The sequence below is a fragment of the Eretmochelys imbricata genome, chromosome 8 (genome assembly GCF_965152235.1).
Source record: "Eretmochelys imbricata isolate rEreImb1 chromosome 8, rEreImb1.hap1, whole genome shotgun sequence".
In the NCBI taxonomy this organism is placed as follows: Eukaryota; Metazoa; Chordata; order Testudines; family Cheloniidae; genus Eretmochelys; species Eretmochelys imbricata.
The window spans coordinates 9,513,655-9,531,453 of NC_135579.1; the positions used below are offsets into that span (position 1 = coordinate 9,513,655).

Below are 17,799 nucleotides of genomic sequence, written 5' to 3' on the forward strand. Positions count from 1 at the left end.
GCAGCCTACCGATACATAACTGTACTTCCATTGCTAGGAAATATGATCTCTAGGGAGATAACAAAGTAGCTGGGAGGACATAGTTCCCCAAGGGCAAAGCCACCATCTGCTTGCAGTCAAGTTTCAAAAAAAAGAAATCAAGATTTTTGTCAGCAGTTAGCTTGATTATCAGGCACAGCGGCTAAACATTAAATACTGTAGTAATCACAGTGACATGAAAATGGGTTACTTTCAAAATGGTTCGCTACAGTACATTTCCATGCAGGGCTAGAACCCTGCTAAAACAGCACTGTGGTATGTATTTAACCAAGCGAGAGGGGTATTTCATTACTTTATTAAGAAGTGATGTGCATTTAAAAATAAGAGTGCAGATTTCTAAATGTCTTACTCTGGAAAAAGGAATGAGGCAGAATTCTTCAGGCTAGACTAGCATTTTATATCTTAGCACTATGATTAATGATATACCAGATCCCACTTAAATAAATATCGATTAAAGAATAGATCTTCTAAAACAGTTACTTTGTCCCTGCACCAAAACAAATGACAAAAAGGTCCTTACTACTGGCAATAAGGAGTGAATACCTACTACAGAATGTCTCTTAAGAGAAGACTTTTTATATCCATAAAGGTTATGGGGTCAACAGGTTTTTTCTGCATATAAAAATTAGTATATGTTGTGTCATATTTATCTATGTATTTATTATGCTGGCTTTGTGTACTACACCTTTAAATCTCTAAGGACTCTGGGGTTTGCTAGTACAATGCCAGAGGGGAAGTGGCTGGTGCCTTCCCTATTTGGGGAGCACTGGGGTGAGCTAAAGAGGGCCTGGCATAGAACCTCAGGCTTGCCCTATATTGTTTTCCTGATGTGATGGGCCTTGTGGGTTGCTGCAGGAGTGCAGAATCACCGCACTGTAAGACCTGAGGGCTGGCAGCCATTTTGTGTTCGTCAGTACTGTTACAGAAGCCAGATATGCTGTGTGCTCTTATTTGGAGACTTTACTCTTGTTCTTGTTTTGTCATTCTCTTAATAAGTCATTTAGACCAAAAGTATCTGTGTGCTTGGTGGAATGGAGACATACCATACAGGGAATTCCAGTGAAATAAAAATTCAGTTTTGGAGGGATGGACTAGATGATCTCTTAAGGTCCCTTTAACTTCCAGTCCTACATTTCTGATTCTATAATCTCCCACCTCTAGGTGACATTCTTCCTACAGATGCCCATGCACAATTATCCACCTGTGTGGGAGCGGGCCTCATGTAAGGGAGAACTTGGCTGTCACCATTATCAACATTGCTGATTTATCAAGAGCAGAATTAGCTTCAGAACCTAAGCCAACACAAACGATTTCGCAATTATGAACATCCACAAGATGAGTTCTCTGACCTAAGTAACTAAGGTAGATTTTAGAGATCACTGTCAGGCTAAATACAAATGATAAGCCCTGCGGGGGGGAGGGGTGTGTGTGTGTGTGGAGGGACAGGGTTTGATTTTGTAGCAAAATTCATTCCAGTTTCAACTGGTGCAGGATAAGAGTCCCTGTTATGATGACAGCTTGTACATTTATGGGATTTGAAACAGACTCATGATCCATCTTCCAGCATCCTGCCTCCAATAGGGGACAATGCCAGATGTCTCACCAAAAGGTGAGAAACTCCTATAATGAACCTAACTTTGCAGTACTATATCTTGAGGGGAAGGTTCTTCCTGGTGCCAGCTGGTGATCAGTTCATGTCCCAGGTGATAAGGATTGATAACCCTTGTAATTCTATTGTAGTGTAGAGGCTGTTCCTATTCTTATCAATGCCTGACCTTTAATTATTTAGGAATTTAGTGAGCTATTTGCCCCAATAATATCCTATAACACTGGGCTTTTCTGTTCGTCTGTTTTAAATGTGTTGCCTTTATGATTCTGTAAAGCACCCTCTCATTTTCTAGAACAGAGTAAATGGAAGTGCCCCACTGATATGAAAGAGTTTAAAACTGAGTTCATCTTTAAAAGAACAGAAGAATGGCCATATTGGGTCAGACCAATGGTCCATCTAGCCCAGTATCCTGTCTTCCGATAGTGGCCAGTGCCAGATGCTTCAGTTGGAGTGAGCAGAACAGAGTACTTTATCGAGTGATCCATCCTCTGTCATCCAGTCCAAACTTCTAGCAGTCAGGAATTTCTAGCAGTAGGAACTTCTGCCATTACCGGTTCTCTTGAAAGCAATATTTTCTGTCAGAATTCCATGCTCTATAAAATATTGTTTTAGAATTACATCCTTGCTGAATATGATCACAGTATTTTGTGTTATAAGCAGTTGTATTTTTGTGAAGCTTGAAAGAGACACTCCCAACAGGTAACAGAGAGAGAAACTGCACTGAACTGTGGAAAATGCCTCACTCAGGGCAATCCCTCAAACAGTGAAATAATCTGAGATGACCTAAGGCAGGCTCCCTATTGATGTGACATTTTGTGGGTTAAAGTACAGGAAGTCTTGAGCATCCATCTTCATCACCCCTTTATGTTCTCTCTCTGAAGGTACCTGGCCTGTATTTGAGGAGCTCTGGAAACTGGAGGAGCAATTTAGTGCTTCCAACTGCCTAAAAGGAATTGGACTGTGATTTGTGACAGTCGTCTGGTGATTGATGAGATAAAGCTGCAATTTATGCATGCTCTCTTCCTATCCCCTGATCATGCAGGAAAGGAGTTGTCTCAGACCCTTACAGTTGCAGATCTGAAAGATGGGCCTGAACTAACATAGCTAATCTGATCAACCCCGAACTGTGGGCTGTTTGAGATCTAGCTTCAAGTCCTGCAGCCTGAGCCCTTCTGCAGTAGATGGAAATTTTAGATATGCATGATCCAGTGAAGCGCGCATTAACGCTTGCTGTCTCTGCAGACACACCAACATTTCATATGGGAATTCCATCTGTCATGCTGTATTGTGAAAAGGGTGTTTGTGAAAAGGGTTACATTTGCAATTTGCTAAGAACCCCCGGGCTAAACTTGAACTCTGTCACAGAGGTATGGTCCACAGCAGTGGCGGATGTAAGCTCCCTATTCAGTGTGAGTACTCCTCCCCTGCTGCTGTCACCTCCTTGCCCAGCCGAAGGGGCATTGACCACCCACAGAAGCACCCTTTGCCCTGGCACTGCAGGCAGCGGACCCAGATGCACGGAGCTGAAGAGTGTGGCTGCCCCGCGCTCACCCAGCAGCAGCAGCTCCTGTCCGGTAGAACTGGGCTTGGCTCCCTGCTCTGGTCATTGTGATCTGGTGCACAGGGTCACAGCATCATTCAGGTTTGGGCCATATTTGAGTGAGTGGTGTTGCAGCACGGCACATGGGGTCTCAGCGCCCAGAGTGGGGAGCTGGGTCCAGCCCTGCAGGGCAGGAGCTGTTGCTGCTGGGTGAGTGTGGGGTGGGCTTGCTCTTCAGCCCCCCTCTGGGGTCTTTTCATCCTGGTCCAGTGTAGAGGGTGATGAGGGGGGATGGAGGGAGCTGCTGTGCGTTGTTGGTGCCACCAGGTCACAACGCCAAAGTAGGTAGCTGGGCCCAGCCCTGTGGGACAGGAGCTGCTGCTGCAGGGCTTCTGTGGGCTCAGTTGTGCCCATGAGTCACTACTAACTTCTCCCCTGGTGTGCAGAGAGCACAGTCCCCAGCCTGCAGTGCTGCATCTTGTTTCAACGGCTGGGATTGTTCCAAATTTTGCAAGAGGTGCTCAGCACCTCATGGGGTTGAGCCAGCTAGTTCCCCTCCTGCTTCCTGCCATGCTGTCAAACCAGGACTTCCTGTAAGTGATCCCAGGCCCACACAGTTGTTGAGGAAAATTGGCAAGGGTGAAAAAGAAGGATGGCGTGAGATGGGCTGAAGTGGGAATGGGGAGTTGGGCCAGAACAGGGTGACCTTCAGGAATTGTGTGAGAGGGCTGAGAGTGGAGTTGTCATGTCTGTGTGAAGTACATGTCAAGGACATAAAAGGTTGCTGCAAAGAGGAGGGAGAAAAATTCTTCTCCTTAAACTCTGAGGATAGGACAAGAAGCAATGGACTTAAATTGCAGCAAAGGGCAGTTTAAATTGGACATTAGGAAAAACTTCAGAACTGTCAGGGTGGTTAAGCAGTGGAATAAATTGCCTAGGGAGGTTGTGGAATCTCCATCATTGGAGATGTTTAAGAGCAGGTTAGACAAACACATGTCAGGGATGGTCTAGAACAGGCCCGCGCCGCTTCCTGCAGCCCCCATTGGCCTGGAGCGGTGAACCGCGGCCAGTGGGAGCTGCGATCGGCCAAACCTGTGGATGCAGCAGGTAAACAAACCGGTCTGGCGCACCAGGGGCTTTCCCAGAACAAGCAGTGGTCCGGCTTTGAGAACCACTGGTCTAGAAGATAATACTTAGTCCTGAGTGCAGGGGACTGGACTAGGTGACCTCTCGAGGTCCCTTTCAGTCCTACAATTCTATGTTTTATGCTGTGAGTTGTATTCCTGAAGGATCAGTACTGGCACCTGTGAGAGATTTGGGCAGATGCCACCAGTTGGGATTTGGACTGAACTATGGGGAACAAGACCCACCACCTGAGTCTGTCTGACTAGAATATCTGGGCTTTATTGCTGTCCAGAGTGGAGTAGGGATGGTGGGAAACCCCTTGCCTCCTCAACAATGCAGCTGAATGGTATTGTGAATAATAATGAGTAGTGCGGCTTGGGGTGCTCTGCATTAATAGATAGCAAAAACACATCAAAAATACCCTCTTCAAAATATGCATGGGAAAAAGTTGGTCTCACAAATGATAACCAGAGCTGGTGTGGATAGGCACTATAGGCCTGAGCAAACACCCATTGAAATCAATGCCAAGAGTCCCACTGACTTCAATAGGACCAAGTCCTAGGGAAGCTGCTCCGCATTTCAGAACTCGCCTCTTTTCTGTCCTAGGCATGCTCCAGTTCTGTGTTGAGAAAAGCCTGCTCAGCAGAGCCACTCTTGCAGCGATTTTGAGATGCAGTCCAATTGTCTCCAAAGAAACGAGGCTGAAGCCAACAAACTTATGCTGCATATGGCCTGTGTTTGAGCCCAATCTGAGGTGAAAGGTTAAAGCATTAACCCTTTGTCTCTCTCCCCACTGTTTTTTACAGTCTTTATTCCTTCATCATCGTCATCTTTTATTGCATACCAGGGGCTGCTGAAACCATTTGAGGAGGAAATTAAGGGCCATATACTGCCTAGGCTTTGCACACATATGGCACTATTCTTTCCTGGATGTGCCCATATATAGCTTCCATTAATGTTAACAGGAGTCACAAGTAAGCACTGAAAGGAGACTAGAGGGAAGAACTCTTAAAGAAATGAGAAGAAATCTAAAAGGCCACTGCTCAGTTCATTCCTCCCTCCCACCATGTAACCCTCTCCTCTGAACCTCTTCATCGGCTTCCTCGCCTTCCACAACAGGTTCCAGCTCCTTGTCCTGACCTCCTAGGTTCTGCACCACTCTGCTCCTGACTACGTATCTGCTCTCATTTCCTCCTAGCTGCTCTCTGGGAAGTCTTCTCCCACTCTTGGCTGCATTTGTCGTCCTTATACTGCCCACTACTCTCGGGAGCTGCCTTCTACATCTCAGGCATCAAGTCTCCTTCCTCTCAATATCCTCTTGAGGAAAAAAATAGTTATGGGTCCAAGCCATAAAGCTGGCTCTAGATCTGAATTTCTCCAAAGATCAGGCCCATCTCTCCAGGAAGCGCTCTTCATCTATGAAGCCTTTCAGTGCTGGTCTTTCTGAGGGTCCCCACTCAATGTAAAACTGTCTTCTGGCCTGTCATGGGTCTAAACAGACTTGTCTGTTTCAGAATGACGTTTTAGGCAGCTGGGGACTGTCTCCTTACTCATTCATGAAGTAATGAGTTTACTGATGGCACTTTAGCGGTCTGGGGGGAAATTGCAAATATATATGGAAGTTATATCTATTTGGTTGTCGCTAGCTCCCTTTACCTTTCATCATATTGCTCGTCATCTTAGGTCATATGTTATTTAGAACAGGGACTGTGCCTACCTCCGGTTGTACAGCTTCTAATGCAATCCTGAACAGGGCATCTGGATGCTACTAGAATATAAATGTTTAATAATTATGAAGCTTTCCTCTCCAGTCATTCAGGGTCCAAATTAAATACCTTCAATTCCAGTATTCTCTCCCCTCTCAAAAAATATCTGGGCAATACCTGTAACGCTTTTCTTGGGTTTTGCAAAAGGTAGCAATTTTGTAAATGCTGAAACCATTAATTACCTGGACTCTAATGAGACTGAAGTGAAAAGAATTTTGTAAGGTTTCACTGCATTGTGCTGGCTATGACACATTAGATAGGCCTTGATTGTGAATGGATATCAAAACTCACACAAAACTAGTTCCACTGTCTAAATGGACGCAGTTAATCTAGACATTTGCTTAGCCAAAGATCTGCATTAATGAGATCTTATTTTCTGAGCAAACCTTTGTTGCTAAAAAAGAGGAGTTTTTTTCAGTGATGTCTTTGACATGGATAGTCTTACAGGCTAGTTTCAATATATTTCAGCTTCCTTCAAGCCGTTCAGTCTAGAATGTTCCTGAATGCAGCACTGCTGTGTATGTAGGGAAAGAAAGAGAGACAGGAAAAAAAACAACAGGAGAGTGGAGAGGGCTAAGGATCATTGCCACTCGTGCACCTCCCGCTCCCCACCTTGCCAGAACCCAGGAATAAGTGTGGAGACTGCACTTCCTGAGTTAAATTTGTTGGGAAGTGCAAATGCTTGACAACTTTGAAAATCAGGCCACTTTGGTTTAGGGGCCTAATTTTTAAACACACACTTGTAAAAATTTTAGCTAAAAATTACAGGTGGGATTTTCAAAGGCATCTAATACGAGATGGGAACCTAACTCTCTTGCATGTCAACAGGATTTTGGTACCTAACTCCTGTAAGATCCTTTAAAAATCCCAGCCAACAAATCCTGCATAGTGCATCTCGCAGACACCATCATTGTCCTCCATCCCATTCATGTATATGGAGCTGACAGAGGCTATCCAAGTGGTGATTAAGACCCTTTAACTTTGTCATGCTAAAGAAGGTTTTTGCAAGTCGAAAAAGGCCAATGACTTTTGTTTGAAGGCTTCAGGGAATTGCTGGGACTCATTGGTTTCACTGAACAAGAGGCAGCATGACCAGTGAGTCTCGCTGCATATGAAAAGGTCACTCACCATGTTCAAGAGAGGAGATCCTTACACTTGTCAGCTTGAGTGATGGAGTTTCTCTACTCTGAGAGCCATAATATTCATGTCATACAATTGCCAGAAGCACTGGAGATGGATGGCCAAAGAATATATTTTCCTGACACTTTAATATGATGAGAGGGGAGGATACAGCACAATCATCCAATACAGAGTAAAGAACCAGAGCGGGGCCTTGGCAGAGCAGACAAAAGGCCAACACAGTGCACACAGAGCAAGGCCTGTCCTCTGCAGGATACAAGCAACTGAAGTGGGGCTGGCCTTAATAAAGGCAGCAATTGTCTGTGTTGGGATTATAGTGGGAGAGAAACTGAACATAAGAACAGCCATACTGGGTCAGACCAAAGGTCCATCCAGCCCAGTATCCTGTCTTCCAGCAGTGGCCAATGCCAGATGCTTCAGAGGGAATGAACAGGGCAATTATCAGGTGATCCATCCTCTGTTGTCCAGTCCTAGCTTCTGGCTTCATATGCATTCAGAGAGAATGGTGTTCCTGTGCAAATGAGCAGTCATCCTCCAAGTTTCTTTGCAAACTTCACACTAGCTGTTTCAGGACGCACCCTTCATGTCCCCCATGCACCTGTCATATGCAACAGGCCCAATCCCATTCTCTTTGCAATCTGTAGCAAAGCCCCTATTGATTCGACCTGCCTGATATTGAGCTCACTTACAATGGTTTTATGCAGGTGTGACTCTTTGGTTCAGTGGACGTAGTTTTCATTTCCAGTGGGCCCAGCTGTGATCACACACAAGTGTAAACAGAATTGAGCCCAATATGAACCACTGCACGGAGCTGAGAGGAGAGTTTTGACCTTAAACTAGCAGTGCCCAGAGACCCAGAAAGCTTCTTGGTTTAGCCTGTTCACTGTACAAAACAAACCAACATATGCACAGACATTTATCTCCTCTACCGTCAGCCAATGGCTTATGCCACCCTACTTTTGTCATCACCTGTTGTCTCTCCATGCAGACGGCAACTCTTGGGGCAGAGATCTTTTTATCATTATACCTGTGTACCTAGCACAAAGGGGCCTTCAGCCCTGATGGCGGACAGTCACAAAACAAATAATGATTTTTCAAAGTATTCTATAGTTCAGTGTGACTTAAATATAGTGGGCCAAATGTATCCCTGGTGCAACCTCACTGACTGGATGAATTTTACTGAGTTTATTTTTAAAACTTGCTGTTTATCACTAAATATGGAGTACAAAAAATAATGATTTTGCACACTAAAAGCCACTGACAGCGCACTGAAGAGGAGTAAACCCACAACACTGTGTATATGTGCGTGCTGGTGATATATAATCACTGCTTTAGGCCAATCAAAAGTCCAGTCATGAAGTCACTTATAAAATACATTACTTTTCCCATACCAAATGTATTCCACGTGAAAAAAATTCCTTGTAAAGACTATCAGATTCTGAATGCTTCATGTCCAGGGCTGCTCTAAGTTACTCGGGCTAGAACAACTCCCCTAAGAATCATCCCCTGGGTGAGGGTCAGTGAAACATAAAATGCTCCAATTCTGCCTCCTCAAGTTCTTCCCATCTCAGAAGAACATCCTTTTCCTGTGTCTTCTGGCCGCAACGAGCTCCTTAGGGGTGAGTGGGGGAAGCAGGCAGTGTAAAGCTGCCTATAAGGACTCCTTACACCATGGCAATACTCAGCTGCCTCTTTAGGGCAGCTTTAAAGTCACTTTGTCACCTTTGCTCCAGGAACATAAAATGACCTTATGGGGCATTGAGAATCAGGTCTCTAGGTTTGAGTTGACTTCAGTAATAATGTCTTTTAAAAAAGGTGGTGACTTCATCGTCTGAGGTGGAAGGTTTCAGAACAGGAAGTTGCAGGCCTTATTGTAACCTTAAAAAGAAAAAAAAAGGGGGGGGGTTGGGTGTCGTATGTTATATGAAATTTTGCTGGATAAAATGTAGCGAACAGGGCAGCAGTTTAGGTAAAATTGCCTTTCAAAGAATTAAATCTGTCTGCTGGATCGGGTGTCGGGGCAACCTCAAGGACTATTAGAATGTGACAACTTGTATACATGACATTTGCAAATGTGAATATTGTTGAAAGTGAGTAACAGTGCCCTGGGGTGTAATGGCTCTCTGTCAGTGCGGTGATGGATTGAGATGATCTTAAATTTCTATTGTTTCTTACTGAATCTGGCAGGGATTGATTGAATACTGTATCTAAGCAACAAGATGGATGGAGAAAGAATACTGAAGGAGTGTAACACTGAGCTTTATTCAAGGTGTAGCTTTACTTAATGTGTTTATCATTTGTGTTCTAAGGTCTTTCCTAATGACTAAGAAACAGACATCAATTGTACCGCTTCAAATAATAATTAATTCCACCAGAGTTAAAGTATCTTTATGCCTTTGGTTGGAACATATTGCAAGTGCATGATTATTCAGTGCATGAGTATTCAGTGCATGCTCATTCGTTGTTTATATAGTAATACTGGTTTGCATGGTTCTATACAAATAAGTAGGAAAACATGATGGGGCCATATTGTGTTCTCAGGTACAACCCCATTGAAATCGGTGGAACTGGACCACTGCAAATGACTGAAATTTCAATTGATCCCTGCCTCAAGCCGCTAACAGTCCACGGTCCTATTCCTGTAGACACAGATGAGTTTTACTTTTCGCCTGTGAGTAGGGTTGTCAACATTGTATTTCAAAAATAAAGGACTGTTTTCTTAGCACCCCCTGCCCATCCATCCTCCCAATATTACCATCATCACCTACAATAATAATTAATAATTAATAAGCAGTACTCACCTACATTCGCCGGGGTATTTCTTGCTGCTTTTTGCAGCACTCAGCAACTCCCAATCTTGTTGTACAGAGATGAAAAAATAAGGGATGTCCCTTGCAATAAAGGACTGGGGGAAAAACTCCATCCGTGAGTAGCCCTGTTGAAGTCAATGGGACTATTTACAGGTGTGAAGATAAGCACTTTCATAAGAGTTTGCAGGATCAGGGCCCTAATTAGACCAATAACATGACTATAGATTCTGGAGGAACAAGGAGTGGGAACTTAGACTTAAATGAAGAGTTGCTCTAAGGAGAATAACATGCAAAAGGGCTCAGATCTTACAGACTGGGATTTTCAAAGGTGCCTAAGGGAGCAAGTTGCCAAAGTCTATAGGAATTTACAAACCCAGAAGAGCCTAGCTCCCTTAGATGCTTTTGAAAATCCTAGCCTTGGTGAATAGCTGCCTTGTGGTCTGCATAAAACAATCCTCTCACATACACACCCTCAAATCCTCCCTCCTCTCCCTAGCAAAAACAAAGCCCTTTTGTGAGATTTCTGGTAGAAAACCTTCTCTAAGCTTCTGTTAAAACGTTTGGTCTTAGGGCAAGTCTATACTACCGCGATGCACAGCTGTGGTGTGTCTGGCGAAGAAACACTACGTCGAAAGGAGAGTGTTCTCCCATTGGCATAATTATTCCACCTCAGCGAGAGGGAGAACCTATGTGAGCTGGGGACTCTCCTGCCAACATAGCACAGTGTGGACAGCATTTAGGTCGATGTAACTTGCGTCTCTCGGGGGTGGCTTTTTTCACACCCCTGAGCGCCGTAAGGTACATCGACTTGAGCGGTAGTGTAGACAAGCCTTCAGTCTCACAGTTGGGTGCATATGGCGCACTTCTTTCTCTAGGCGCTTCCTGGGCTCATCTCTTTTTTGGGGACCCCAGTGTTTATTGTGTCAGTCTGCTTCCACAGAAGCCCTCTAAGGGATAGCTCCATCAGACAGCTCTGGCCCTTTGTTAAAAAACCTTATCACAGTTCAGGTTTCAGAGTAACAGCCGTGTTAGTCTGTATTCGCAAAAAGAAAAGGAGTTCTTGTGGCACCTTAGAGACTAACCAATTTATTTGAGCATGAGCTTTTGTGAGCTACAGCTCACTTCATCAGATGCATACCGTGGTCTGATGAAGTGAGCTGTAGCTCACGAAAGCTCATGCTCAAATAAATTGGTTAGTCTCTAAGGTGCCACAAGAACTCCTTTTCTTATCACAGTTCAGTGATTTTAAAAAAAACCCCAGACCTGATCTTTAAAGATCAATATCTCTGTATTTATTTTAATGTCCCTCCCCCAGGAGCATGGGGTTATTGCTGGGGACTGGTTGATCACTTGATTAATGTATTTATTAACTTAGCTATTTTAATTTTATATCAAGTGAATCAGCCAATTTGAAAACAGGTAAATAAATACTTACAAAATATTTTGCTTCCTGATTAAACCTCATATGTCAACCTCAGACTTGGGCAAAACTAGTAGCAAATTAAACCCTAGAAAACGTGGCTCAGGCTTCTCTAGCATAAGCCTGTTGACTCAGTGGAAGGATGAATCAGTCCATTAAGTTGAGCAATGGCAAAATTATAAGGGCAGTGTCACAAATGAGGAGGGCAGAATCCACACTTAAGAAATAAGCGGCAGTAGCAAGTGTCTCCTCCTGTTCTCCCAGGCATACATGGCATCAGGTTGTTTATAAGCAGCATCAGCAGGGAACCTTAGCAGACACATTCACAACTGTCCCCAAGTTTTCTCTCATGCCTTCTAGTTCAAAGGGCTCATCTTGTTCCTTAGAATAAAGAATTTTGCAACAAGTGCTGATACTTACCACATCAAAGTACAATGGAGTTTGCATTGTTTGTAGAATGTTAGGCCATAGACAAATTAAAGAGACATGTGGAGTTTCAAAATTTACTTTAGCAAGCCAGTGCTTGCATGCTTAGTACTCAGGGAGGGTTAGATACTACAGTGATAGGTACTACAAAATCCTCTGTAGAGATTTAGAGCCTAAGCTAAAGCAAACTGAAGGAAGTGTAAAAGCCTCCCATTGACTTCACTAGGCTTTGGATTAGCAATTAAAACTTGTTGGCTCTTTTATAAATATATTCATACTGTACTTTTATGAGTCCAGGAGGAAAAAGTCATTGATTTAATTCAAATGTTTATTGCAAAATATAGTCCAACATCATAACCTTTTGGATACCATCAGAATATATACAGCAAACAAATTGAGTTGAAGCAATAATACAACTTGCTTAATAATCAATATGCAGAGAAGATGCCAAATTCTTCTTTACTGATTTTTTTTTCAATTGGTGCGCTATAAATTGTGTTATTTCATCCGATACAGATACATAAAACTGTCTGGGTTTTTTTATATATATATAGATAGCATGAAATCTGTACATATTGTCCGTAAAGCTAGGAAAACACTTGAGGTGAAAAATGTTGTAGTGGTCCCAGTATAAACCATGATGTTGTGAAGACCCTTTTTACATCAGAAAGTGCATAAGTATTACGTTAAAAATATTTACAAGCAACACGTGCATCAACCACCACTGGTTCATATTCTGCTTTTAGGCTTGTGCGGCATCACTGAAGTCAACAGGGAAGCACCTAGGTACTTGAGACCAGATTTCAGCCTGGAATAGCAGATTCTGATCTCTGTTACACTGATGCCTGGAGTTAGTCCTTCAGTGGATTTACTCCAGATTGACAGTGGTGTAAATGACATCTGAATCAGGCCCACAGACTATCATCTGACATCACCAAAAAATGAAACTACTTCTTCACCCAGATACACAGACACAGTGACTATGAGGAAGAAGCGAGTTAAAAGGAAATATAAACACCAGGAAAGTAGGCAGGAAGGCCCTAGGTCCACCAGGGCCCACGGCCTGCTCTGTGTAATCACACAACATGGGTTGTGGGAAGTACACCCACCTGACCCTGCCTGGACAATCACCACTTAATGCTTCAAGAAGAAGATTAGCCCCCCCCCCACCCCCCGCACCATGTCCCTTAGGATCCTAGGGAAATTTCTTCCCAATCGCAAATTTGGTGATAGGATGGCAACCGCGGGTAATTGGAAAGGCAACTCTTTGTCATGAGTCCACTTCTTAACAGCAGCGAGTTGCCGATTATCTCTTGTGCCCCCGGTTCCGGCGCCTGGGGGTGCTGGGGGAAGAGCCATCTCTTCTGGAGCAGTAATGCTTGGTAACCACCTGCTTGCACTGCTGGCATCTCACCACGCAGCACCAGTGGAACTTGCAGTTGCAGCTGGTGACAATTTCAGTCCTCTTCTCTTCCACTTTCAGGCCGCACTCCGTGCAGAGCCTCCTGCAGCTCCTCCTCTCCCACTGAGACAAGTTCTTGCCACTCTGCAGGCATTCCCGCCCCTCGGTGCCATGGAGGCCCAGGCTGGCATTCCTGACGCAGTAATCGGGAGAGTCTTCCAGGAAGACAAGTTCCGTGGCTAGCACCATGCTGAAGGTCTCTGCGGTGGCCCCACGGCTGTCGGCACTATTCCCAGCTCTCATCCTCCTCTTGTCCATCTCCAGCTTCTGGGCCTGGTCATATTTGATCTTCAGATAATTCCCAATTTCTCGAAACTCAGCAAGCTGGAGCCAGCAGGTCTGGATGCTGCAGCTGCCCGATACCCCGTGACACTTACACGTCCTCTTCATTGTTGCTTTCACAGACTGGGATGAAAAGGCACAGCAGTTAGGAGCAGCAGAAAACCACAGCACAAACAGGGTCTGTTGCAATAAAACTTCAGATAGTGGCATAAGGGGTTGCTCATTTCTCAGTCATCAGTTCTAATCCAGCTCACACTGTTTGGGGCTGAAAGTCATTACTGTGTACTGGCCCGTGTGAAATGAACTGGTGCTCTCAGTTCAGTTCCTGATGGACATATGTTCCATCGCTAACTGGGAGCTGGCAGAGATGGGCATGAGCTACTTTACCCCCACAAGTGGAGTCTCTTCAGGCCGCTTGTGAAGCACATTGGCAAGGTAATGCTATTGCCTGGGTTGTCCCAGGACTGTGGATAACTTCCATGTGCGGAGCTGTTAAACCAGCACCGTTCACGCAGACGATATGCAATAATCTTAGATACAGAATGACAGTACTAAGTATTCATGCAGCACCTTTAATCCAAGCACTTCACCAATATCATCTACGAATCCCTCTCTATGATAATTATAGGGGGCCAATACTGTAGTGTCTATGTCAGATTGTTAGGCTTTGATATATCCTGTGAAATAGGTATGCTAAATGTTGCCATCCTCAACTTTAGAATCTAAATCGCCTGGCTCCTGCTACCCTGCTCTAACCAACGGACAACATTTCCTCCCCTAAAGAAGGCCCTGAGCTGCACATTACAGGAGATGAAAATAAGGTTTGCTCTATTTTACTGTCTGATCAAGTGGTTACCAGCTACAGGACGGCAAAGGCCAGGTTTTGCAATTCTTGAGAAATGGTGCATGTTACTATACTGGCTGTTTGCTTTGCTTTGAACCAAAGTGCAAGTGAAGCCTATTGCAATCATTTTCTGATGTCCAGGTTTTGGGGCCTGATTCCAAAAGCCTTACTCCATATGCACGTGCAGTATTACTTATTCATGCAAGCAGTCTTTCTGAAGTCAATGGGACAACTCAGGGTTGGAGAATGGGACCTTAAAGCTTTGTAGATGTGCTGATTATGAAGATATTTTGGATACAGACAACCCCTTTTTTTTTTCTTTTTTTTTACTTACAAGTCTCCCTGCTTCATTGTTATGCAGATTCATTAAAGCTCTGGCATCTTGTCCTGTCTCCAAAGCATCCACAAATAGTTTGGAAATTCTCTCGCCAAATTCCACATTATCACTGCAGCCTCCCCAGACCCATCCTCGGCCACCTAGGAAAGGACGCATCATTCACAAATAATAACTATGTGCAGAAGCTCAGGGTGTAGGTCGATTTCAGTACAATGTGTAAACCCAGAGCTCTAGGAAACATGTTGGAGGAGCCAATCCTGCATTGGCAGGGAGTTAGCTGGATAAGAAGAACCACAGAATCATTTCAATGTGTAATTCTTATGAATGTTAAATGCAGGAACAGTCCTTTGAGCCAATTTCTCACTCTGTTACAAGGAAGTCAATGGGGCTGCACAGTTGGAACAGAGTTGAATGTAGCCCTACATGTTTTCAAGTCTGAAAATTGTGATGCCATCAACCCAAAAGCAGACCAGTGTACTAGACCAGCAAAATCACAGCTCACCTACACGGCCATTCCTGGAATCGTCACAGCCACAGTTGTCGAAGTCCCCCATGCTGCAGTTTCTGGTGAGCGTGTACATTACTCCAGCCGAGCTGATGGCATGAACAAAAGAGGTTTCTCTGGTAGCTGGAAAGAAACGAAAAAAGACACTGTCACCCTCAAGAACAGAAACCCTCAGTCCCATTTTACTGGTAAGAAGGCCCCCTCATGGAGCTTCCAACAGAGCAATCGCTGAATGTGTGTGTATGGGCTAGTAGGGGGGGTCCCATTTTACTGGTAAGAAGGCCCCCTCGTGGAGCTTCCAACAGAGCAATCGCTGAGTGTGTGTGTATGGGCTGGGGTGTGGGGTGGGGAAGTCTTTGCATAAGGCAATTAGGACAAAAGATAGAGGAATTAAACCCTCCATAGAACATGGCAAAGTGCTTGTGAATTCTGTCTTCTGCCAGCTTTGTTTCAGTTTCAACAACAGTTACTGGCATGACAAGGTGTCACCTTGTGTGTATCTATGTATGGAAAAGAGTTTCATGGGGACAATGAGATTTAATATAACAGGCCTGATCCTAACCCCACCAAGATCAATTATCACTGACTTTTCTTGATACCAATCAGGGTTACTCTCTAGCAGCTTTCTGTCCCTGTCATTTTCTGTTTTGGTGGCAGGCTCCAGCCTGGTCTTCTCTACACAGTAAAGTTGCATCAGTTTAACTTAAATCAGTTTTTAAACTCATGCAAACTCCTCTCTGGACACACTTTTTAATTCACTTTAAGGGGTTTCATTTCAGCTTAAACCTGCTCCCACCATATAAGCTAAACTGCAAGAAGCCACTCTTAAGCCGAAGTAAGAGTGAGTGTGTGTGTTCATTGGTTGAACTAATTTGGGTTTAAAGTCGCCCCTGAGGTTAAACTGGTGCAATTTTCTCATGTAGACAAGCAAGCCCTTAGTGTGAGGCTGTGTCTGCAGTCTACCTGTCTGTCTCCCTCCTGCCCCGCTCCAAAATTTGCCATCATTCTAATATATGTATCTATATAGTCTAGACCCTACCTAAATATAAACTGGCTGTATCCGGTACACAGAGATGGCAGGAGGGAAAGAAGGAGTTCTAGGTAAATCCATGCTCTGCCTCTAAATGCACACTTACCACTCCGCAGTCTGTTATGAGTCGAGAGCTGCAGGGCACTTTCTGGGCAGTTCCAGCGCTCCCAGGTGAACTGATGTTTACATTCTTCAATCCCGCTGTGGGCCCCCACAGCCACGCTGGTGGAGTAGGTCAGATACGCCTTGCATAGAAAAAGAATGGGTCTTAAACTCCCAAACCTTTCAAAAGGCCACTTGAAAGCAAATTCAAATGCGTTTCAACTGTTTCCCCTCATTACACAGAGGGAGCTGGTGCCCATATGCAGATCAGTAAATGTGGTTCCTTAGAAAGGCAACATTTGGTTTGCTAACAGGAAAAAAATCTATAATTAAATTCATAATAATCCATGTATAAATTACCTTTGGTCCCGTCATCAGAAAGTTGTTCACAGACCTGTAACAAATAAAACAGGATAAGTGAGGTAAATACAGACTCAGAAGCATCACCAAAAAGTCCTCGTTCAGCTGGGCTGAGACCCTACCATGCTGACGTGTGGAAAGTGGCACAATAGATCCCAATGCTGGTGAAGATGATAAAGGTGTGGCTCTTCATGGCTGTCAGATAGGGTGAAGTTTTATTCCACTAGCTGATCTAAAGCTCTCCACACCGGAGATGGTTGAATGAGCAGCGCAGCTCTGCTTCTCTCCACATCCAAAGTGGGGATACTCAGGACAAGGAAAGTTACAAGAATCCAAATCTCAGATATTTATAAGGTGATGTTCTGAAAGGCCAATACCCCCTATTCATTTGCTACCCAATGACCCTATGTGGTAAAGGAGCCTCTGATCCAATGGGTGACAAGATAGCAAAGGAAACGCCTAAAGCTGCACTTCAAAAGACAAGGAGCAGTTGTCACCCAGAGCCTGTGATGATTCTCAAGGAGAGTAAACTTCCCTAACAATGGGCAACCTTTAATTCTATTAAGCACACCAGCATTCATTTCTCGCTGTCTCTCTCTAGCTAAGGTCCACTTGCCTTCTTCATGATACTTTGCCTCTGCAGAGAGGCTCACTTCCCTGTCTCCTCTCAAATAACAAACTGCCACATTTCTACAGTTCCCCCACTATCTTAGTGCTCCTTGTTATGAGAATTTCCTGAAGTATTCAGTGACAGTTTTATAAAGATCTGTTGGGGCCGGATCTCCAGGATTTGAAGGGATTTATTTAAAGGCAGACTCCCCCTACCCCCCCCACACTTTCATCGATTAAAGAGTTTGTGTTCCAAAGGGCAACCAGATGCTGCAAAAATGGCATTTCATCCCTCCAGGATGTTTGGAAATCTTACTAATTTACATTGCTGTAGCCTGAGAGCCCTGTGCAAAAAGTCTGCAAGAGGTTTGCTCCTTGCCTATATCCCCATAT

General features: G+C 44.3%; 1 protein-coding gene across 1 annotated transcript; it reads right to left on the reverse strand.

Moving 5' to 3' along the window:
• Positions 1-13,181: 13,181 nt before the first annotated feature.
• On the reverse strand, positions 13,182-16,990 carry WNT8A (Wnt family member 8A). The gene is made up of 6 exons (XM_077824359.1): positions 16,920-16,990; positions 16,798-16,831; positions 16,442-16,580; positions 15,303-15,428; positions 14,798-14,940; positions 13,182-13,742 (listed from the first exon to the last, which is right to left on the reverse strand). The coding sequence occupies exons 1-6, from the start codon at positions 16,988-16,990 to the stop codon at positions 13,182-13,184; spliced, it is 1,074 nt and encodes a 357-aa protein (XP_077680485.1).
• Positions 16,991-17,799: the final 809 nt, after the last annotated feature.

Coding starts and splice junctions, on each gene's coding strand:
- WNT8A (XM_077824359.1), bottom strand. CDS start 16,990: ATGAAGAGCCACACCTTTATCATCTTCACCAGCATTGGGATCTATTGT. Junction 15,429..16,441: donor TCATAACAGACTGCGGAGTG/GTAAGTGTGCAT, acceptor GTTTCTTTCCAG/CTACCAGAGAAACCTCTTTT. Junction 14,941..15,302: donor TTCCAGGAATGGCCGTGTAG/GTGAGCTGTGAT, acceptor GTCCTTTCCTAG/GTGGCCGAGGATGGGTCTGG.